The sequence below is a fragment of the Rhea pennata genome, chromosome 3, assembly GCF_028389875.1.
Source record: "Rhea pennata isolate bPtePen1 chromosome 3, bPtePen1.pri, whole genome shotgun sequence".
Taxonomy (NCBI): domain Eukaryota; kingdom Metazoa; phylum Chordata; class Aves; order Rheiformes; family Rheidae; genus Rhea; species Rhea pennata.
The window spans coordinates 28,175,464-28,198,071 of record NC_084665.1 but is presented as its reverse complement, the minus strand read 5'-3'; the positions used below and the strand labels follow the sequence as shown (position 1 = coordinate 28,198,071).

The following is a 22,608-nucleotide window of genomic DNA, read 5'->3' as shown; positions in this document are numbered from 1 at the left end:
AAAAAAAAAAGAAAAAAGAAAACATTAAGATGAATACCAGAAGGAATTTCCACCATATAGTAAATACATTTGCCTCTTCTGTCCCTTAGTGAGAATGTATTTTGGACACTACATACTATAAAAAATAGTCTCCATTTATGAATTCTTTTTAGAATCCTGCTGTAAGCAATCCAACAACATGCCACATTTCTAGAGCTTATTCCTGCCTTACTGCATTTCAGAAAGCTCTGCTGAGGGTTGTGAGAAAGCAAAACTGAACTCTTTCTGGTGTGTGGAGGGAAAGGAATTAAACATAATAATTTCAATTTTAATAGCCAGTGGGTACCTTTTTGCAGCAGATGAAAGAGTTTCTTTTCTGGCAACAGATACAGAAGAACTGTGGCTTGTTTTCCTGCTTCCTGCGCTCCCGTTGGTTATACAGGACATTGAGATAGCTTCTCGGAGGCTTGGCTGAACTAGAAAAAATTGAAAAACATAAGGTTTTACAACTGCTTCCCAGAGGTCCATCTGAAAACCCCAAAGCTACCAGAGGTGGGCCGAGTATCCTATGGCAGCAGCTCCGGCATTCAGGAAGGCGATCCGGCCCGTACACGCGCGCATGACAGCTCTAAGGCCTCGGGAAAGCCCGGGCGGCCAGAGACGGGACAACCGGGAGGCTAAGAAAGGCTGGAACAGGCTGGCAGGGCTGAGGGGAGAGAAGTACTGCGGGCAGGGGACACAACAAGGCGACACGATACGAGGAAGAGGGCTGGTGGCGGAAGGGAACGGAGCTGCGGGCGCAGCAGTGACCCTCAGGAGGGGGGCAGGCACTCGACACACCGCGCTGGGAAACGCAGAAAGGGAAGAGCGAAGCAAAAGGAGGCGCCTGGGAGCTGAAGCCTGTGGCAGGAGTCAGTCTCTCCACTCCCACGCTGCCTGGAAGCAGCTTAGTTCAGTGACACATCACGTCCCTTTCCAGCTGTGATCCATGGAGAGGATTACAGGTTACTGCTGGTGTTAGTAGATCGGAGCAGATTTACTAACAGACTGCTTCGACTCTGTTCCAAACCATGACAGGTTTTCAAAAATAACATGATGCCCTGACTTTTCCCTTTCTTTTTTTTTAATTTAAAGCTCAAAAGAAGTTGCAGACAGAAACTCTGTCTACAGTGAAAGAATTCAAGGGTTGTGATGTTAAGCATTCAAAAAAAAAAAAGAAAGAAAGAAAAAGATGACGTTTCGGGCTTGTTTCCAGGTGCCCGTTCCACCTCGGGAAGGCGCCTGCCGGGTAGCACCCGCGCCCCCGGGGAGCGAGGCACACGGGCTGGGCCGTGAAGGCCCCGCCGCGCACGGCGGGTGCGCTGCGGACCCCCTGCGTGCGCCCACGCGGACGGCGCGCGCGGAGGAGGCTGCCGCCCGTCAGACGCCCGTTTCACTCATCGCGGCAGTTTGAAAACACGCAGCGAATGCAGGAGGGGACCATAAGGAAGAGCACGGGGCGGTTGAAGGCGCTGCTATTTAAAGAGCTGCGTGCCGGCCGGGCGACTGCCTCTGGACCTGCCTCTGAGACGCGGACGGTCAGGGGAACAGGCGGCACTTTCCCCACATCCGACTTTTCCCTAGTTCCCGTAAAGTCTCTCCCGCCTGCTGCGGGTGCCTGTCTCGACGCGCGAGCTCTTACTCACAGACCACTTTAGGCCTCCCTCGGTTTCTGAAACCTGTGCTTTTCCCCTCACAGAGGCATTACGTGCTCTGAGGAAAAAAAAAATCCCATCTTATCTCACACTATCCACTCAAAAAAAAAAAAAAAAATCAAATTTGACACTAGCTCCATGCTACATCCTCACTTTGCAGAGGGTAAGTTGTTGCTACATCGCATGAGATCTTAATGTTCGTCAATCACTCGGACTTCAGCAACAAGCCTGAAAGACAGATTGAGAGGAAAATAACCTGTTTTCTTGGCAGGCTTAGAGCAGCATGAAATAGATAAAGGACGAGGCCTGAAGATAAAAACGAATGGTAAAAAAAAGCATTCAGGCCAAATCAACTGTTCTGCGCACCAAGGACAAACTAACACACAGGGGCAACGCTCGAACGCTACCAGCATCTGGTCAATTTGTCAAATTGCAGCTTTAATTCAGGCAGTCTGAGAGTTTAAATATGTTCCCATTTTAAAAGGGCAATTCACATACAAGTCTATCCGCCAAGGGAACGCCAGGTATCCAAGGTCCTTGCAGGAGGGCAGGAGCGGGCCGAGGCGCGCGGCCCCGAGCGGCGCGGAAGCTCGGCTCAAGCCGAGATCAGGGAGGCCAAACGGAGCACGCTGAAAGCTCGAGGCAGAGATGAGAACGGGGGAAACCTGCAGAAGGCGCTGACAGATGACGGACAACTTCCGAAACACTGCAAGGACGGGTGTCGAGCTCCCGAACACTGCACAGATCCCGAACACTGCACAGATCCCCTTAGCGTGGCTCTTTGCAACCAGCTACACTTTAGAGACCTTTAAGATGTGCATATTTTGAACACAGCTTTCACTTTTAAGGTTTATATACTCAACATAAAAAGCAGAACTTTTTTTTTACCTCTTCCTGCAATTTAGACATAACAACAAAACACATACGGGCTCAGAAAGCACTTCTAGCAGCAGAAGCACATAAATTAGCTTCTTCTACTTCCGCTGACAAGTCAAACATCATCTTTCTGGAGATGCATAATATCAAGGCCTCTGATTCACTCTTGAACTGCATGTGACCTTGACATCTCTGCCTACTTTCATAACAGACCAATGCATCTCCAGCCAGCGCAGAAGCAGCTTTGCAGAGATGTGAATCAGGAGATTTAACAGCAATCGTTTTCAGGCAAAGCACTCGGTGAGAAGTGTAAAAACCAGTGCAAAGAACAGCAGTACTTCAGACAGGTAGTATATAATGATATAGGCACTTACTAGGATGGGAAAAAATGCTTACTTTTCCTGAGCAAGGAGTACATTAATATGAACATTTTGCTCACAAACAGCATCTAAGAGAATTCCTCCTACTAAATATGACAAGTGTCAGCCGCAACTTATGTCAAAGGGTAAAACTGAGATCATGAATAACACTGTAGATCAACAGCTCCATACCCTGTTGACTGCAATAAAGATATATTATCACCTCTAAGACAATTTTTGGTTGGTTGTTCTTCTGTAAGGAGTGATCATGCTAAATGATCTGTGGAGCACTTCTTTATTTCAGTGAGTGGTAAGCAAAGTTAGATGTAAGATGAAGACTTTGAATCAACGTAAGAACAATTTTTCTAACATGTAACTATTACACGTAACTCTGATTTCTTGATTCATTGATTTCCTGAAAAAGTGATGAAAGTATTTGGACACTGACGTAACCACCAAAACATCAAAAATCTGGGGGAAGCTGCACTGGCATCATCTTCAAGAGTCAATAAAATAAAATAAAATAAAATAAAATCAGCCGCTCTTACAGTCAAGAATGAACTACAACTGGCAAGATTTTAATGTGTCCCACCCTTAATGTGCAATAAAATGAAGGGAAAGGGAAAAAAACACAGACATAAAACAAACAAACAAAAAATACACACACACAACAAGCCTCTGTTCAAACCCTACACATAAATAACTTTGTCAATTATAAATACTTCTTTTTTCTAGCTCTGTATTAAATTTTTACTATATCTTCAAAAGTGAACTTTAGAAAACCTGTTTATAATGGGGGGAGAAAATCCCAAGTAATCATTGGTAAATCAAACACGTTACAATTTAAAACAGAGAGAAGTTTAAGCCATGTAAAAGTCTCAAAGTGTGGAGCATTAGAAACTGACTACTCATAGAGTCAAAAACTCAGAAATTTTGATTTTTCTGACCAAAGTTGGAACTCCAGGGAAGCCAGTCCTCTGGGTCCAAAACCTTGCAATTGTCTTCACAGCTTTTGACTTGCACATTGCTAGTGCCGAAAGGTTTCAAAAACTAACAACATTATAACCTTCCCCACTGTAAAGAGATCCTTCCAAAGCAGCCAAGGCAGTTTTGCTTCAAAAGAACCATGAAATGATGAAGCAGCACAGAGAAAACAAATTCCAGATCAATAGACTAAAACAATTAAGTTTTCCCAGCACCCAGATTGCACATCTCTGCCAATATCACATTATATGTCACTTTAATACAAACAGTCTGAAATTTTTCAGACTGAACAGCACTCAGCTTTATCTGTTGGTTTGTAATAAGAGCCAGACACAAACTGAACGTAAAATGAAAGCCAGTGTACACTGACCAGGATTAAAGCCAAATTCTCAGAGATCAAAGATGTAAAAAATGTCATTTGTGGATAAAGATTCGCCTGTTTTGATAATTTGCATATAATGGTATCTGCTGAGTTCAAAAGAAGCATTTCATTAACGTGTCAACTATACCAATGTGTGAATGAAAGATAAGAAAGATTAGAAAGAGCAGACCACAATAAACGAAGAATCTATTTCCAACGCTTTATCAGTCTTTCTTAGCTAACTGGGAAAAAAATGAAGCAAATCTGCAAGAGGTAGTGGTAAGGTTTGAAAATGCGTGTCTTGTGCTAACACAATGGCTTTTATTTTCAAACATACACTTAAGGTACAAGAGCTGAGTATCAGTTAGCAATTCACTTTATTCCCAAGGCATTTATAATTTATTATGACCTTTACTTGTGTTAATTGAAACAAAGATTTGCTGAATTTAAGACTTCAAGTTTGCTGATGTTGTCAGGTAAACTGCCTTTCTTACAAGGAGAAGTCAAATCCTTCTTTCCTTTCTTCAGAAAATCTCAATTCAGAGTAAGTAACTGCAGCTATGTTGAAATATCATCTGCATATACTCCATCTAGGTGGATTTAAAACAAAAACCCTCAACAAATTATTTCCTAGAATAAAAAAGATTTATTTAAATCAGAAACTTTTAGCTTTTTTATGATATAAGGCATGTGATATCAATTCTCTTCCAACAAGCTTAGAATAATTTATTTTCAGCAAAATTTGAGAGAAATAGAGGTATCTCAAATATATTATATGCTTCAAGGTTTTCAGGAAGTAAATATGATGGCCTGAAGGACAGAAACCCAGTTTAATACTCCTGCCATGGAAAAATTTACAGTCTATCCTCAATAACACTACTGGACACAAGAGAACCCACACAGGCGAGCCACAGAGATTTAAATAGTTCTAAACGTAGCAGAACATAAGAATTTACTAACAATTCCTTCTTAAAAATAAAGCCATCAAAAATAAACTTGAAATTACAATAAATCTGAAACTTACTTCAACACATTAAAACAAACTGTATGAAAACAACTACAGTCATTCCTTTCCTTCCGAAATTTCAAAGAATGTCAAATCATTCAACTTATGGAAGATGCAGGCAAAAATCCCCCCCCCTCTATGCCCCCCTCCTCCCCCTCAGCATTTTGGTTTATTCAGCTATTAGGGTCAAATAGTAAGTTAACACAATAGAGTTAAATTCTGGTTAAGTCTTCTTAAGTCACAGAAACGTTTTCTTTCTTCTATCACATAAACAAAAATTACAGGTCAAGGTAAGATTCTAGTTCTAAAATAATCAACAAATCAGGAAAAAAATCAGTTCCATTCACTACCTAGAGGTAATACTCCATCTTGTTTAATAATATAACTTTAAGAGGAAATTAAGTTTTGCTAAGCATGTTTTCTCTTCTATCAGCAATTATATGTAGCTGAAAAAGTACTTCAGATGCTTCTTATACCTTTCCATTGAACTACAATTTCACCAGTCTCAGCTGGCTATTGGTTATTAAGCATATCTTATTTAACATTCCCTATTAAAAGGAAATAAACTATCTGAATAGAGGCATGTTAAATATGCAATGGTTTGAGAATGTATAGCAACTGCAAAAATAGTATCTTTAGATGCAAGTGAATTCCTCTCAGTGGTTACCATGTCGAGATAAATTATCTAAAATCTTAAGGATGATTAAACATTTATTTACAAGTTTCTTACTTAGTTTGTAACTGGTGACTTAAACTGCCAATGCACACATTTTATAACTGATTCTGATAGAGACATAAAATTGTTTTTTCAGGTATTGCATTCTTGGAAGTCCAGGGGAGCCAAGCCCCTGCTCCGACACATGGCTCTTCGGGCAGGAATTTCAAACTGCTGCGCTGGGCAACTGAAGAGCTCCTTAACATGGGAGAGCCAACAGCTTGCTAATCACACATGGCCCCTTTTCTTCTCCCTCCCTGAAGTGCTATTCTTTTGCAACGCTTTTCCAAAGGTGCCATCTACTTCCTCAACCAATTTCCAAATGAGATAAATATCTATTTCCTCTTTCGGATTTAAGTATGGTACTGCGAAACAACTGGATATACTCTGACAGTGACAAAACTACTCCTCAAGTGTTACAAACAATAATCTATTTTTTATTTTAAAAAATGTACTGCCACCATTTAATATTTCAAACACTGCTATTTTTAGCTTGAGTGCTACTCTATCACTCTCCATGATGCGGAGAATTTGTGAAGCTGTTCCAACAAGTACATAAATGCAGAAAACATATATCCAAAACTATGAAGAAGAACATGCAAGAAGAATTAAGGTACTTATCACCACAACTGAAAAAATAATTCTACACTCCTACACCTCTGAATGTTTTCTCCAGTGAACAGAATTGCTTCACTGCAGAAACTAAAACTGGCTTTTCCTCTTCCTTTGTATTTTTGTAAACTTGGTTTAGTTGGTTAATGACCCTTAGGTCATTAATGCCATCTAGTTCAGATTCTTTGAATGAAGGGAAGTATGAGAAGATCGAGAGTAGTAAGTATGATGGGAAAAACAGCAAAGAATGGAGCAGATGGACAAGAGAAAAAGAGAATATGGGGAAAAAATGGGAAGTAATGTAGAAATGAAGAATTTTAATGCAGAAAGAACAGATTGCACTAAAACCGGTACCTGGAAAACCCATTAAGATCTCAAGAGTGTCGTAATTCATTATGTGAGCATACAGCCTGCAGACCTCAGTTGGACTGTCCCCATGAGTAAAATGACACAGGTACAAGCTTGCCAGGTTGGTCTTAATATGGCAGGTAAGTGTGGCCTATATTCCATCACTACTGTGAATATTTTCTTATCTATACTTCTATTTTCAGGAGCTTGAACATTTACTAGTTCTACAACTTAAATGTGTACCCTATCATCAAAACAATTATGTTCATTAAAAGGGTTAAGTAAGACTGAAGGCACAAATACAAGCCTATCTTATGCTTTAATTAATGTAGCTTACTGAATTCCTGAAGTCAATTTTTGTTAATTTAAAATAAAGAAATGACTTAACATTATTGAAATGAAACCACTGTTGACATAAGGTAAAAAATCCATCTGAAATGCTTTGCTTACATTAGCGCAACAAGATAGGATTTGACATGAGATACTAATTTGGGGTTCTTACTGAGCAGAGGCACCACTTCACACCAGAGAAGGCAGCAGAAAAGCATGGAAGAGCTCTCCAGAGCTGTAAAAATCCACCGCGCTGCATTTCCCACATGCAGCTGCCGTTGCAGATTCCCGAGATCTTTGCTTCGATAAAATAAATGCCTCTTCGTCTGCCTGTCCCCACTGCCGTGGGAGCCAATCTCTGCCAACTGCCACCCGCTTTCTTCAATTTCACTTTGCAACTCAAATTTGCATACAAATTATTTGATATTAATTGTTGTCCAAGCAATAAGAAATGTTCCTCTGGGAGATTCAATCTGTGACCAGCCTCCTCATTGCTTCAAGTCCAGAAAAAGGACATGAACTCTTTTTCCTCTACAGGCAGATATGCAAGACATACTTTCTGGTAGACAGCCCCTTTTTCAGGCAAGGGCGCATACCCTGCTGATGTGATTAGTCTGAGCTACTCTCCCAGTGCCATTGTGTGCCACAAACTTGTCTCCACACCCAGAGCCCGAGGGATAAATTCTCCTGTTACATACGTTTTGACACCCTGAAAGATCTTAATAGGTTTACCAGGCACCAGCTGCGAGCCAATCTATCTTTCTGGCAGCCACAAGTGCCAGACTGCTTTACGCTTTCCTTTTCTTCAGTGTCCAGGTAATCTTTTTTTTGGAACTTTTTGTGAATGTTAACTGCATCAATCAAGGGCAGACACATGTGGCAACAAGAGCGCAGAGCTGCCAAAAGCAAAGAACTTCCCACCAAAGAAATACTACTTGCCAAGACATCTATTAAAAAAGAAAACAAATCCCACAACCCCCAAACCATGCCCTATGAAAATCCTCACTGAAGCCTGGACTAAGACCAAAGCAAGCATACAAAAAAAGTTATAGGAAAAAAAAAGAGGCTACACAAAGATAACGCAAAAAATTTAGTTTCATCTATGGTTGATTCAATCAATAAAAGGATAGAAAATAAAAACAGAATTCGTTCATGATGAAAGAGATGCAACACAGACAAACAAAAACAAAGGATGCCAAGATCTCTTGTTGCACTAAGATGGACTATCAACTTTGGAATGAGAAAAGTCAGCTAAAATGTGACCTATATTTGTCCCTATCAACATGATTTGGTCTGTTCATAACAATTATTTTTAGCATATGAAATGTATCTCTTCAAAGAGACTGCTGAGCTGGTTAAAGAAAGCATGAAGAGGTTTTAAATATAAGATACTTTAAAGATATTTTAAATAAGATACTGTCTGCTACTCAGATAGATTAAAACTCTTGTTTTAATATTCAAGATTACTTTTGCCAGTACTACAATCCGTATTTCAGAAATAGTTCTCTCACCATATTTTCCATACATTTTCTTACATTTCTCTTGCCATATCTCAAATTAACCACTTCTCTCAGAATATACTCAGAAATATACATACATCTATTCTTGATGCTCATTACTTATGGCAGTACATATTTCAATGCTGCTGTAAGACTTTCTTGAATTAAAACATTCTCTAAGTATTTTTTTAAAAGGCTATCTATATTTCTGTGAAACTGCACTAATTGTCACAATGCAGAAATCCAGACTCTTGATAGGATCACCAACACCAAAGAGTTTTAGAGGAATTCAATAACCTTTGTAGTAACCACGATTTGACTAGTAAGAGCCTGTTATGTACCCGTACAACAGCTGAAAGAAAAATTAACAATGACTTCACTATTACTTTCATTTGACAATTCATATCTCCTGACAATTCTATGCATTCCCTAATTATTTAATCTTGTTAAAAGTGTTTCATGAATTCTTCATCCATTGAATGAACTTAAAATATGGAAAGCACAAGAAAAACCCGTGGCGTTGCAAGAAACATGTATGATCTTTTTCCAAAGCACTCATTCAAAGTAAATTTAAGATTATACAAATCTCAAGCTCAGTCTGAAACTAACTTGAGACCTGTACAAAATTCTAGTGACTGTATGTTAACAATCATTTTATTTTATGCTATTTTTATACCATATAATGTAGCTGGGATACAATAAACAGTGAAGCGAATTCTTGCCTTGTGGTATTAGGTAACTGAAGATAAAGCAGACATTTCCTCCATAAATTAAATATAACATCAATTAGTCATAATTCATGTTTGTTCATGTAATAGCTATGCACATATCTCCCCCCGCCACCAAATTCTTTCCTCAAAATTACATGCTCCCATTATCATTAACTGGGTGGAGACATAATACCACAAAGCTGCAGAGATTTAGATTTCTTCCTCTCCCTACAAGAAAAAATTACTTTCTTCTTCACTGAACAAATTCACCTGGAGAATTCTGCATGGCCCCAAACCCACACAAGGCATTTTGCAGAACACAGCACATTTGCCCTATCTGTGTACTGAGTTTGCTGGATATTAGGCTGCTTCAAGTCAAAGGCATGTGGCCACGTTTGTGCATATTCTAGCTCCTCTGTACACAAAAATGAAGAAAACGGTTCTAACTTGTATATATTTTATCCAGCTTTGCACTTAAAAATTCTCTTTTTGTTATTATGGACAGCACAACTGATTTAAAATCACTGAACTGATTTAGCCGAAATACTTGTTAGAACCTTGTTTACAGAGTTTGACAAGGAAGCCTGAATCTTGATGAGACAAGAGATGTACATTGGGTAGAGAAAAGTTGTATTTCCAAGCATGGCTGACAACTGTCTGCCAATTATCAAATAAGAGCGAATGGCAGAATTCAGAGTCCAAACCAATTAAGCATCATCACTCCCTCCCATCTGTCAGAGAGGCAGTAAAAACACAATTACAACAATTTGAGCTCTCTGCCATGTCTAAAATAATTCAAACTTTCAGCGTTTTCAGCTCGAGTATTTCAACTTGTATAATGCAGCCACCCAAACAAAGGCTACGCTTCGCCACAGGGTCAGGTCAGGTCGACTATCATGTTGGTATAATGATTTCACAGCAGAAGTAATGGAATCAAGCTCAGAGAATTCTGCACTACACACAGTTTGATGGAGATATGCACATTTATAGTCTCCTCTCCACTGTGGAAAATTAGAACCGTGAATTATACCTTTTTTTCAGCCATAGACTTAATAGACATAACTAATATATATCCCTGCACCTTGCTACATATGCAATTAAGTTGGAGTAAATTCAAACAACTCAGAGCTCTAACTCTCCTGAACATAAAAGAAAATAGTCATGGAAAAAAAAAGGAAATATTCACGCATATATCTAAAAAGTGCTGCAAACGGCATCCAGTTTCTTTATTTTTAAACAATCCTACGCAATCCTACGCATTTCAAAGTTACAGCGAAAAGATTATTCGCCATGTTGAGTCCAGTGATGCATTGCTGAGTGGCTGCAAGGCCACTTCATACAGAAAACCTAGTGGTGATGAATGATCTGCACATACGAACAAAGAAAATAAACACATTCTGAAAATTCCCTTATTTGGAGGCAAAACTTATTTTTTTATTTAGAAGCAGGGGTAATGTAACCTCTAATACATGTCTAGCTAGAAAAACTTCTAGGTGCAAAGCCAAGCCAAAACTAAAATCCTGAACTTCTCTAAAGCTTCAGAAGCCTAGGAGGCACCCACCCTAGGCACTCCAGTTATAAAACACTATCATTTAAATTAGAAAGGAACCTTTTTACAAAGACAAAGGTAAATTTTCACAGAGGATTCAAGTACACAGAAATGTCAGCAAACAGTATGATTAGTAAGCACATTTCAGATATTTATTAACCATACATTATGAAGTCTCCCATAAAAGCAACTAAAAAACCACCACCCTCAAAATATACCTGCTTCTCCAAACAAGACAGGAAAGAAAAGAAGTTATCATTTAGAAAGCTTTCCATTCATAAAACTCTAAATCATTATGTTCTGCTTCAAGAAAGAATTTACCAAATACGGGCTTACTTTTACTTGGAGCTGATTTTCTCACAGAAGCTACATGGTCTTCGGAGATAGCAAGGCGTCTTAGCACATCAGCCAATGCTGCTTTCAGCACAGTGATTTCATCCTCTTGCTGCTGTACCCTCAGCTCTAGGGCTGAAAGACGGTCCTGGACATCAGAGGTGCTTGCAGCTGAGATGCTATCATCTGTTTGGAAGGGAAATAGGATACAAAGAAACATTTAGTTGCTCTGATCAAAACAAAAACTATAGGAAAAAAAAAAGCATACATCACAAGTATGTCTGTCTCATCACTTAAGAATACTGAAGATGCTCAAAGAAATAAGAAATGGATATTATATTTCACATATTGAATAAATGCTTCTAGTCAGAAGCACTGCTAAATATAAGCTTATATAGAAGGTTTAAAGAGTGTGATCCTGCTACGATGATACAAGAAGGATGCTTTCCATTAAAATACTGCAAAAGGAAAACATGTTCTATCAGTAGAAGAATGACTGAAATTAAGTTTATTTAAATAGCCAACTGAATTAATTGAAAAGATATAAAACTGTGGCCACATTTTGCAAACATCCTCTTGGAACTGTTGGAGAATTTTAAATATGATCCTTCATTTTAAAGCAGAATGTAATGCTTAAAAAATAATTCACAGTTGAATATTTAAGTATAGCTAGCCATGACCTAATTACATCAAGTGATGGTCTCAATTTAAGCAGTCTAGATTAGAGTTCTCAACTCCAATTCCTCCTTTTTCTTTTTTTCTTTTCACATCATCACTCTGCATGTTCAAAAAAAATATACGACATTATAACATTTGGCCTGAAGCGAACAGAAAATAAATACTCTACAAATGGTTCCAAAAATCTGTTTGGCCACACAGAGATAGATTAGTATTGAAGGCATAATCCAGCCAAATCTATTCTTCAGTGGTAAAAAGGAAATTACAGCTTCTGCATATTCTTTGCCTTTGACAGTTCTTTGCATTATTTCTGCCAAGCCAAAATAATACATAACAGATTTTATATTTGGCTGTTTCAATAAATCACAGTGCAATCAGTAAAAGAGATCCATAGAAGAACGTTACTCAAACAAAAAGGTACTGAATTCCTTATCTATCCTGATTTGGACTTACTAATATTCCAAGAAAACTTTTAATACAAGATCACAGGTTTATGAAAAAATTTAGAAAATTTACCTCTAATGTACATATAAGCAGATAGTATGAGTCTAGACATTATAAAACGTATCCAAACAGCAAATTTACACATAAAGATAAAAGGCTGGATATTATTACTGTGATTACATATAATCCAAACTTTAACCCACTAATAGGATGAACAAACAACAAGGAAAAAAAAAAGAGAAAGTTAATATAAAGCTGTAATCCTGAAACGCTATTCACTACTCTATTTCAAAGTCTTAAGCTTTGAACTACTTGCATAAAGGCATCACTCTTAAAATGGAAGCAAATAAAACACTGGGCCAAATCCCTCCAATGAATTACAGGTGAAAGAGATTAAGGATTTTAACACCAATTTCCCGGTTATTAGAACTGATAAAGCCTTAATATTTGATACACTCTACAGAAGAAGCAAATAATGCTTAAGTTGAACAAAATTACTACACAAAATTATTAAAACAAAATTTTACTAGTGAAATGAAATATACTCATAATTATTAAACTGAATGACTACATCAATAAAAACACAGAGCTCCTACTACTTTCAACTGAAATTGTGTAAATTGTTTTCAAGAAAATAGTTTTACATATTGTTATTTTTTTGCCATTCTGTTAAAGCTTAAGTAGAAATATATCACTTCCTAGTTTATACTGCATTCAATCACACTAATTAATAATGAAAATAATAATTAAAAAAAAAGTCTGCAGGAATGAGATCAGACTAAGATCAGCTAGCCAGAGACAACAGATTAGAAAGACTCTTAACAAAATGCCTTTAGTAGCCAGCCATAGCTATTCCTGCATCATAGATACAGGGAAGGTCACTTTTCACATCCAATATTACTATGCAATCCAACGTACTCAATGCACTCTCAACACTACTTCAGAAATTCAGATAGAGGATGGCCAGTACAGTTCTTCCCAACCTGGGGAAGATTCTCATATTTAACAAAAACAAAAAAAAAACAAAACAAAAACAAACCTTTCCCAAAGAAACAACCCACTTTCCCCTTTTAGGGGACCACCAGAGGTTCCTTACAAGCACACATCTACGCAGCACATGAAGAACAAAGCCAAATTTACATTAATTCAGTCACCAATATGACATTTAACTTTAAGAAAGTAAACTGACTTCAAGAAGCACCACAGAACTAGTATTTTTGCTATACTTGCAATATCAGCCTTCAAATAAATGCAAAAAAACCAGCCAGATACAAGGACTGTAGAAAACAGTGGCAAGTATTTTCAAAATACAACCATTACTGTATTTATCTCATCTTACAGTGGTAGCAGTCCAGATCAACAGGGAAGAAACAACAATTTGACATTGCCAAAATAACAAAATAAAGCTCAATTTTCTCTTTTTTTTTGTCTGACAAAACCTTCAATTAATAAAGTATTAAAAGGCTTTATCCTTATAAAGGTAAATTTCCAAACCTTGTAACATACCGTAGATTACCATAAAACATTTGTGAAACAAGCAAGTGGTTCTCTTGCAGCTATGTTAAATCATCATTTCTCAGCGTTGCAGAGGGGGTTCACGAGATGCAGCGACTAAAGGGAGATGCTAGACAGCAAAATCACCACTAAAGAATTCAAGAATATTGTGGTAGATCTCAATGATCACAGTTGCACACTGGAAAGACATTTTATTATCCTTTATCGCTCTGCAGAAGCAGCATATGTTTTGAATGATGGCAATTATATATTAAAATGCCCTTCTTATATATTAAAACGCCCTTCTTGGCAGCATCCTGAAAAGTAAATCAATTACGGATTGGCTTAAAAGAAGATGCCTTGAATGAAAATAAACACGACTGCAATCACTGAAATCATTTTAACAAATCTACACAACACACAATTACACCATTACACTGCTTTCCCCCCCTCCCCCAGATATATTTTCAAAATACCTGGCTTTCCTAGTTTTCTTCTTCCATTAGAAATGCATTCTTACAATCCAAAAATCTATTTCAAGATAAATTTAACTACTTCCTTTTAAAGGAAAAGCCTCCTTTAAGGGCATGCCTTCCCCTTTCAGAGGGGGAAGAGTTGTTACCTAAATTCAAAGTCAGACAGGTGAAGCAGAAGTCAGTCTCCTCCCTTCCTCTTCTCCCACGGCTAAACATCTGGCTATTACCTTGTGGCACAGCTAACATTTGTCCAGGCCTTCCACAAGCCACTTAAATTTACTAAGCTAGGCAGAGATTTGTGTATTTATTTTACGAGGAAAAATTGAATTAGGGATTAGAACAAGACATTTTTGAGTGTAATTGTTTTTATTTTGATCCATTCACTTCATTCATTCTTTCTAAATAGCATTTCTTTTAGTCATTTGGTCATTTAAATGTAACCAAATAGCATTATTTCTGACATGTCAGTCGCATTTCCCAGGCTGGCCACGACCTATGCTTTTAAGATGGTCACTGGGACCACAGCTCCATCATGGAAAATGAACTGCCTACACTGCCTGCTGGTGATAGCAAGGGAAGAAGTGGATCTATGGTCCTTCAATCTTAAAAAGCGCTTTAATATAGAGTATCAGTACTCAAATCACAGCAAAGCCATGCTAGGTCTACAACTACAATACTGCAACTTTAAAAATGACCTGTGTTGTTGTCTTACCACACTTCTCTAGCCTGACTTTTACTTCTGTCGTTAAAAAAAAATTGTTCTCCTCCTCATTTTGGAGTAAGTGGGTTTGTAAGGGATGCTCATACTCAGCACTCGTGGGACTCCTGAGTGACGGCTCTTAAAACCAGGGTTCATTTATATTGGTCAGCAAACAGCCATATGAAGACGTATGACACTTCACGGTGCTCCTCAGAGCTGCACAAGTAAAACCACTCCTAGCAGATCTTAGACATTAGCCAGGAACCTCACCAGGGGTATCCAACACATAGGGATAGCACTTAACAAACCTCCCAACTCACGTATCACTCTGCTTCTGTCACCCACAAAGCATGCAAGGATAACAGCATTCGAAAAATATCACTCTTGGTCACCGACCGCCCAGAAGAAATTTGAACCAGCTCAATTTAAAAAGCATCTCCCAACCAAACCTTCTATTCTGGGGCCCCTCAACAATTTCAGAGCATCCATTAATCACTTCTCGGAGTCAGCTCCTGCAGGCCTTGACAAAGCAAAGAGCTTGATTTTGGACAAAAGCAACATTTCAGGAAAACAAATTCTACAATCTCCAGCACATGGAAATTTAAACCACAGGGTGGAAAAATCCTACATTTTATCTAGTAAAGCCACACAAACCACAGATATGTTTAAATCCCCATCTGCCAAGGCACCCACGCAGTTTTCAGTGTTTTCCCAGGAGTGCTCAAAGTCTTTTATTACAGAAATGTAACGGAAATTACTTGTGAGCTGATCTCTATATTGGTCCTGGGAACACAATTTCAGAAAATAATTGGCCCCAAAGATTACTTTTGCATTTTAGCAAGGATGGCTCCACGTGTGCAGAAAGCTATGTATTTGCATAACCTGACATTTTTATTCTGAAGGCCAGTGAACAATTTGACTCTGGCTACGGGTTAAGTTTCCAGAGAGATAACTGACAAATTTGGTTTTCGTATGTTGTTAAATGATACAAAAACATTGTATTTTTCGGCAATTCAATCTTAACAATAGCTTACAAAAGGTGCAGAAATTTATAGAATCTCATGCTAGCGATAAGGAAAAGAAAATTCCTAAAAAAAAGACAGAATTAGCCTATACAGACTTCTGCACACAGTGGCTCCCTCACCTCTTCCAAATGCCAATATGCATACAGACTACCTCAGTTTTGTTAAGGGATGAGTCATGGGAGGAACATGAGAAGAACTGAGATTAAAACACACAGTACAAATATGGAAGATTAAAAAAGCCTGTCTGCCCAAACAGGAACCATATTAAATTCTATCCTGTCCCTAGAAATAGAAGATAGACCTGGTGGCATTAAAGTGGAGTGCGAAGTTCTCGACAAGTTTTCCTTCACTGTAATTACAAGACTCTGGCCTTCAACACTCTTGACTGCCTCCATGCATCTTTGACTTCCTTTCCTGCTCTTTTACACTCTTTTTAATTTTTCCATTCAGAAACTGTTTAAAAAGAACACACTGCCTAATCTTGTTATCCTAATGGATAAACCGCATTTTTAATAGTAAGCCATGTAATAAGGCTGCTTATTATTCATGTTAAAATAGAGCAGTGCTATCCACTACATAAATGAAAAATACAGAACTTGGTCATTAAAAAACAAACAAAAAACAAACAAAAAAAACCCCTCAAGTCTGGAAACCAAAATTGTGTCTAAAAACCTTAGTAAAACCTTGAAAGGAATATTATGTTATTATGAATTTATGGCTGTAATAAATTTAAATTGGTCAATATGGAATATGCATAGACATTCTTATAACCTAAAACTCAATTTAAAAATAAAAGTTAAAATAATAGACCATAAAAGAGTACTTTAACCTATTTTAGCATGGCAATAAGTTTTAAATATCTTTTTTCCTTCTTTAAAACTACACTGGACAATTTTTCTTAGTACTGTTCAATTAAATATGATATGTACATTACACAACTGCATTTTTTTGTCTTTAGGTGATCAAGGAGAAGATTTTATCATAGCACATGAACATGCTGCAATGCAAAAGTCGCTACAGATCTTTACAATCCATGGACTAGTTTAAGATTTACTTAGAGCGAGTCCAAGTCTGTGAGCCTACCACTACACATTATCAAGAAAATCACATGCGTTTCTGTGGCAATCTCATTTTAAAGAGTTGATCTGACACATAAATGATCTACCGCTTCATCCCTAATCTTCATCCCTAATAACTAGGCAAAGTTTGAGGCATACTAGTAGTAGTGCTTATGTATGCTAAATATATTGTACACACAGGCTTTCATACCTTTTATGCTGATGCATAAAAAGCAGGGGAAGAAAAACAATTAAGAGACAATACAAAAACATCCTGAAAAAACAACTTTGTACTAACCACAAATTGCAGAAGGTGTTATAAAAATATTTTACATAATAATCCCATGCATTTGTTGCTGTAAACACCCTCATATTATTTTAACACAGGCCATCTAGAAATATAACGACATAAGATGCACAGACTACAGCTCCATGCACGCTGCATTTGATAAACACAAGCGTTTAGCTTGCTTAAGTTTACAGTAACTGTATTATTTACAGGACAACCAAATTTAATAGGAAACAGAATAGACTTTATACTTGCCAATGCTAAGTTTGATTAGCAGATCAAGAAAACAAACCCAAACAAACCACTTACACGCACTCGTCTCGTATTTGACACTGGCATCCACGTTATCACGTGAAGAAATGAGTAATCACGTTGGTTCTCACGCACCCTTTCCCAGACTGTGTATTTCATACCAATTTTGCCTCCATCAAAGCTTATCTCAATAGTAAAAACATTCACTGTTTCTACCATTCCTACCACCCACTATTAAAAACACCCAAAAAGCAAAAAAGAAAAACCCCACGAGAACACCCCACGCAGCAGCACGTGTCCCCATCTTCCACGTTTATGCAGCGGGAAACGTCGTCTTCGCCAGCGAGGCGTACGAGTTCTTCATCGCAGCCTCACGCTCACTTGAGGTGGCGCACAAACTAGTCCTCGAACGTACGAATATCCTCCCAGGTACCTGCAACCAACGGTTTGTCTTTACTACTTCTACCTTCCTCTCCTCGCGGTCGGCGGCTAGGACGGACGAGCAGCGCACAGACACCCGCAGCAAAGCGCCCAGAGCTCCGAGCGCGGCGCGTGGTGCTTCCACGACACCCATGGGCGCCCCGGGCTCTTTCTAATAGCTAATGCCATTTTCCTGACAGAGAGAGCCAGAGCATCTTTTCCTGTTGTCGAACATAAACGCGTGGAAGCTTATATCAGAACTGAAGCAATTGCTGCAACAAGCCCTTCTACTATAAATTAAATATTACACATGTATTAAAAATAATATTAGAGCATACATTTATTGGTAACATATCCTTTATCAAAAATATTTCAACTCGTGCTAGAAGTGCCAGTGTTATTAGCACTCCTGAACATTTCCACGATAAAAATCCTGATTTAAAAGCTGTATGTTAATAGCTTTGCCAAAAATCAAACTCAGAACTTAAGCGCCAGGAGTTGCTTTCCCCTGTCCTTTCCTCCTGGTGCCCAAGAAGTGCTGCCCACACCGATCCAGGCACGACTCTCTGAGAAAATAAGTTTAGCACCGCGGCCAAGCGCGACTCTAGGCTGGCCAGAGCAGGAAAGCATCCCTGCTCCGAACCCACAGGGCAGCCGGGAGGAGGAACCCGCGGGACCTGCCGAACCCGAAGCAGCGGGCACCGCCGGGAGGCTCTGGGCGCACCCGGAGCTGCCCAATCCACCTGCTTGGACAATCCGGTCCTGGGAGATCCAAATTGGGCAATTGCTTAATTAGAAAATTGAGTAATTAGGAGATGCTTTTGACCTTAATCTCTTTTTAATTTCGCTCTTCATCTATTAAATACAAATATCATCCCACACCGCATAAAGGTTAATTAACAGTTGTAGACCGCTGAGATACCAGCACAAGCTCTGTAGAGAAGTCAGCGCCGAAACTCATGCCTTCCTCTGAAGAGCAAGAAGTACATAGGGATCCATGCAAAGAAAACGAAGGTAATTCAAAATACTGCACAGCTAGTCCTCAGGCAGAAGCACTGCCTGGCTGGGGGGAGACTTTGACCAAATAGTTAAAGACTGCATCTTAATATATAATCCAGAAGACAAAAATACAGCTATCCCAATTCTGGCTTTTACATTCATCTCTGACTTTTCACTCTTAACTTAGAAATAAATAAATAAAATAAAACCCTACAATTCATTACTGCCATGAATCCAAATAGCAGCATTAATTGTTGCTGATCTACTCTGCTCACCACCACAAATACTACTAGCAGTGTTCAGTCTCTGACAAAAGTACCAAAATGCAAAACAATACACAGAGCAAAGTCTAGTAAACGTCACAGAAATTTCAGGGTTCTTGTCTTTTAAATAATAATAAAAAAAGAGAACACTGGAAACACACTGACAAGGAAATTGGTGTGAAGGATTGTAAAAGGGGGAAAAAAAAAACACAAAACAAACTTAAAGCACTCATGTAAGCTGAGACTCTCCACCAACCTCAACCTCCTTCCCTGCCCACTCCAGCCCCTCACTTTTATTATTTTTATTAACTGCATTTGTCAAATGATGATGCCAATTCCTGTTCAGAAAAATGTTTGTATATTTAGTGTACTTTTGGTACAACTTAAGCCCACTTCATATAGGTTACTGCTGATTTTCCAGGACAAAATTCCATTTCAATTACATGTGGATTAAAAAAAAAAAAAAAAAAAAAAAAAAATCCAGTTTGCCAAACATTCAATCTTTAGATTGCAACAATGCTGGGAAAAATCTGACATTTCCCATCACTGTAGTAAGTTTCCTCCTCTGTGAAAAATCTGAAAGTGCGGGCACCAACCGAGTTTTAATCTGAAACTCATGGAAGCCCTCCAACTTGTTAAAAAAATTTTATTTATTTGGGCAACAAACTCATCTGAGATTTGTTTGTGGTGTAGTTTTAACCAGTACATTTTCTCCCAAGAGGAAAGCCATGTTTCTGTTCTTTAAACTTGCTGTTCCTTGATCAATTCTAGGCTGCAATTTCAGAAGCAAAACACAAAAGTACTGAAGTCATTAAGTGAGATAACATGAGCCAAAGCAGCATATCCCTCTTCTTGCATGGACAGAATTTACTGTGTACCATGCGGTGTTTATTTGCAAAACTCTACTAATGCTAAGTCATGACAAAAACAGGAATAGTTCTCCAGCCTCTGTTATCTAGGAATTAAGTTAAATAGTATTGCTGAAAATAAGTGTTAGAACACATTTCTGAAACTAGTTCAGCTGGATGCTTCCTGACCGGTTTTTCTCTTCCCCCCTTGACTCAAGTACCTAATTTGTAACTAATGCACAAGCAAAGTTTAGGTGAACCCACTCTGTGCTATTCTAAGCCGTACTGTAACACAAATGCAGCTACGCAAGACTGCACGAAGTCAAGAAAAATAAAAGGCTTCCTGGTTTACCTTACTAACTTTCCCAAAGGAGGGTGCTTTGTGTCCCTACCGGCCACTCCTGAGCCTGGGCTCTACCGGCTGCCAGAGGCTGCCTGTGTTTCACAGGTGAGAGCAAGTTATCCTATAGACCTAGTAATAACACGCTTACCCAGCGGGAATAGCGTCCGCACTATCCGCGTGACGTACCGTCACACCGAAGAGATTCGCTTCTCGACGCCAAAACTAAACGCAGCCCACAGCAGATGCTGTTCTCATCGTCTCACGCTTCCTCCATGCTCAAGGAAGAAGAGACCTATCCCATTAGCCTAGTTTCCTGATATTTAAGGTACATTTATTCATAACCCCATGCAGAACTGCTTTATTATCTCTCGGTATCAAAGTCCTTTTAGTGAAAGGCCAACTTTTTCACTGACAAGCTGAAGTGACCTTAAAAGAAGTATTAATCTCGTACAGGTTTTCTGAGAAGCTCTTCCCAAAGCAGAATGATGACCACAACTATACTTTCCTAGCTACCTGCTGAAACACAACGATCACGTGCACCCAAACACCTTCCAAAACCCGCTTAGCAATGCTGCCGCTAGAAACCTCACTGCGGTGAAATACCAGAAAAGGGAGACTGTCAGCACTGCAAGCAGAGTTGCAATGACGGGTCCTCCTGAACCACCTCAGGACAGACAACACGATGGAAGCAAGGGCACCTTCTGGGGCTGCCCCACCAGCCACCACCACCACCTTTGCCCAGTGAAAGAGCATCAGCTCAAGCGGCTGCACTGCTGCAGCTGCAGGAGCTGCCACGGGGGTACGAACGCCAGGCACAAGGTCTGCCAGCTCTAGGGTGAAAATGCCATATCAGCTGTTCTAACTACTGGATACCATCTCACACTCATAAAATCACTTATGCATCTTGTATGCTATAATGGACACAAAGTTTGCTATTTATATTCTAAAAGTCCCTTGTTTCTTGAAAGTTCAAGACCAAACCTCTCTAATCACAAACTCCATCTGACATGACACCTCTAAGAGCAGCGGTCATAACATCCCACTTGTGTTTACCTCCAGGGAGATGGCTCCTCAAACTCGGCAATTGCTTCAGGTGTCAGTACTAGTGGGCCACCTGCACCACAGCCAGTGCTTACCCAAGGGGAACCGAATCAGCCACAGCGAAACTTGCTTTAGCACAGAAGACAGCTAGAACTTCTTTGTACACACAGGTCCCAGTACAGAAACTGCTAAGCTACCTGCTCAGGTTCAAGGATAACACACAGCCAACCTATGAGGGGATATCTGCTCATAACACATTACTCATAGCACCATAAATGGACCAAATCTGTATCTTGGATTCTCCTGAAGTATTGAGAAATAATGGGAACATGTCCACATAAAGTGTCACTTCAGCCCAGGTAACAAGTAGAAGTATCTATACTAAGGTAAGCCAATAACCACTCTCAAAAAAGCAAGCTGAGCATAAATACAATAAAAAACTGACTAGCTTTTAGCTAAGCTGCTTTGTTTTATGATGTTAGCAACTAAATAGTCCCAGTGCAGATTTGAAGTTAGCACCTCCTATAAACAAGGTGTGAGTGGAAAGCATTGCTCACACTTTTACTGCTCCTGGGGCTGCTACCGCTACTGCCTTGCTGGAGGCTTTCTGCGTAGTCTGCTACATGCAGCGCCTGAACAACTGTAGAACTATTAAATATTAATATTTATTATTTAAAAGAGTATCTTTCTCTACCGCTATTGGTAAATTATGAAACTCTACCATGAATTTGCACACAGAATCTGCCTGTATGGAAAAAGACATATACCTTTTCACATGGAAACCTTTAGCAAGTGGCATACATTTCTTACGCAGAATGTTTGGCCTTATTTTCCAAGCATTAAAAGGAGCATTTCTATCAAAGTTACTTAAATTTATCATATTTTTTTTATCATTCACAATCTGACAACTTATAATATTCTTC

At 39.0% G+C, this 22,608-nt stretch overlaps 1 protein-coding gene across 2 annotated transcripts in view; it reads right to left on the bottom strand.

Moving 5' to 3' along the window:
• The window catches only part of EML4 (EMAP like 4), a 159,966-nt gene that overhangs the window by 62,393 nt on the left and 74,965 nt on the right, over nucleotides 1-22,608 (bottom strand). For both annotated transcript variants that reach the window (XM_062571892.1, XM_062571893.1), the window contains exons 2-3: nucleotides 11,359-11,541; nucleotides 326-455 (exon numbers count right to left, since the gene is read on the bottom strand). In XM_062571892.1, the coding sequence (XP_062427876.1) occupies nucleotides 326-455; nucleotides 11,359-11,541 (313 nt within the window). The remainder of the gene's footprint in view (nucleotides 1-325; nucleotides 456-11,358; nucleotides 11,542-22,608) is intronic.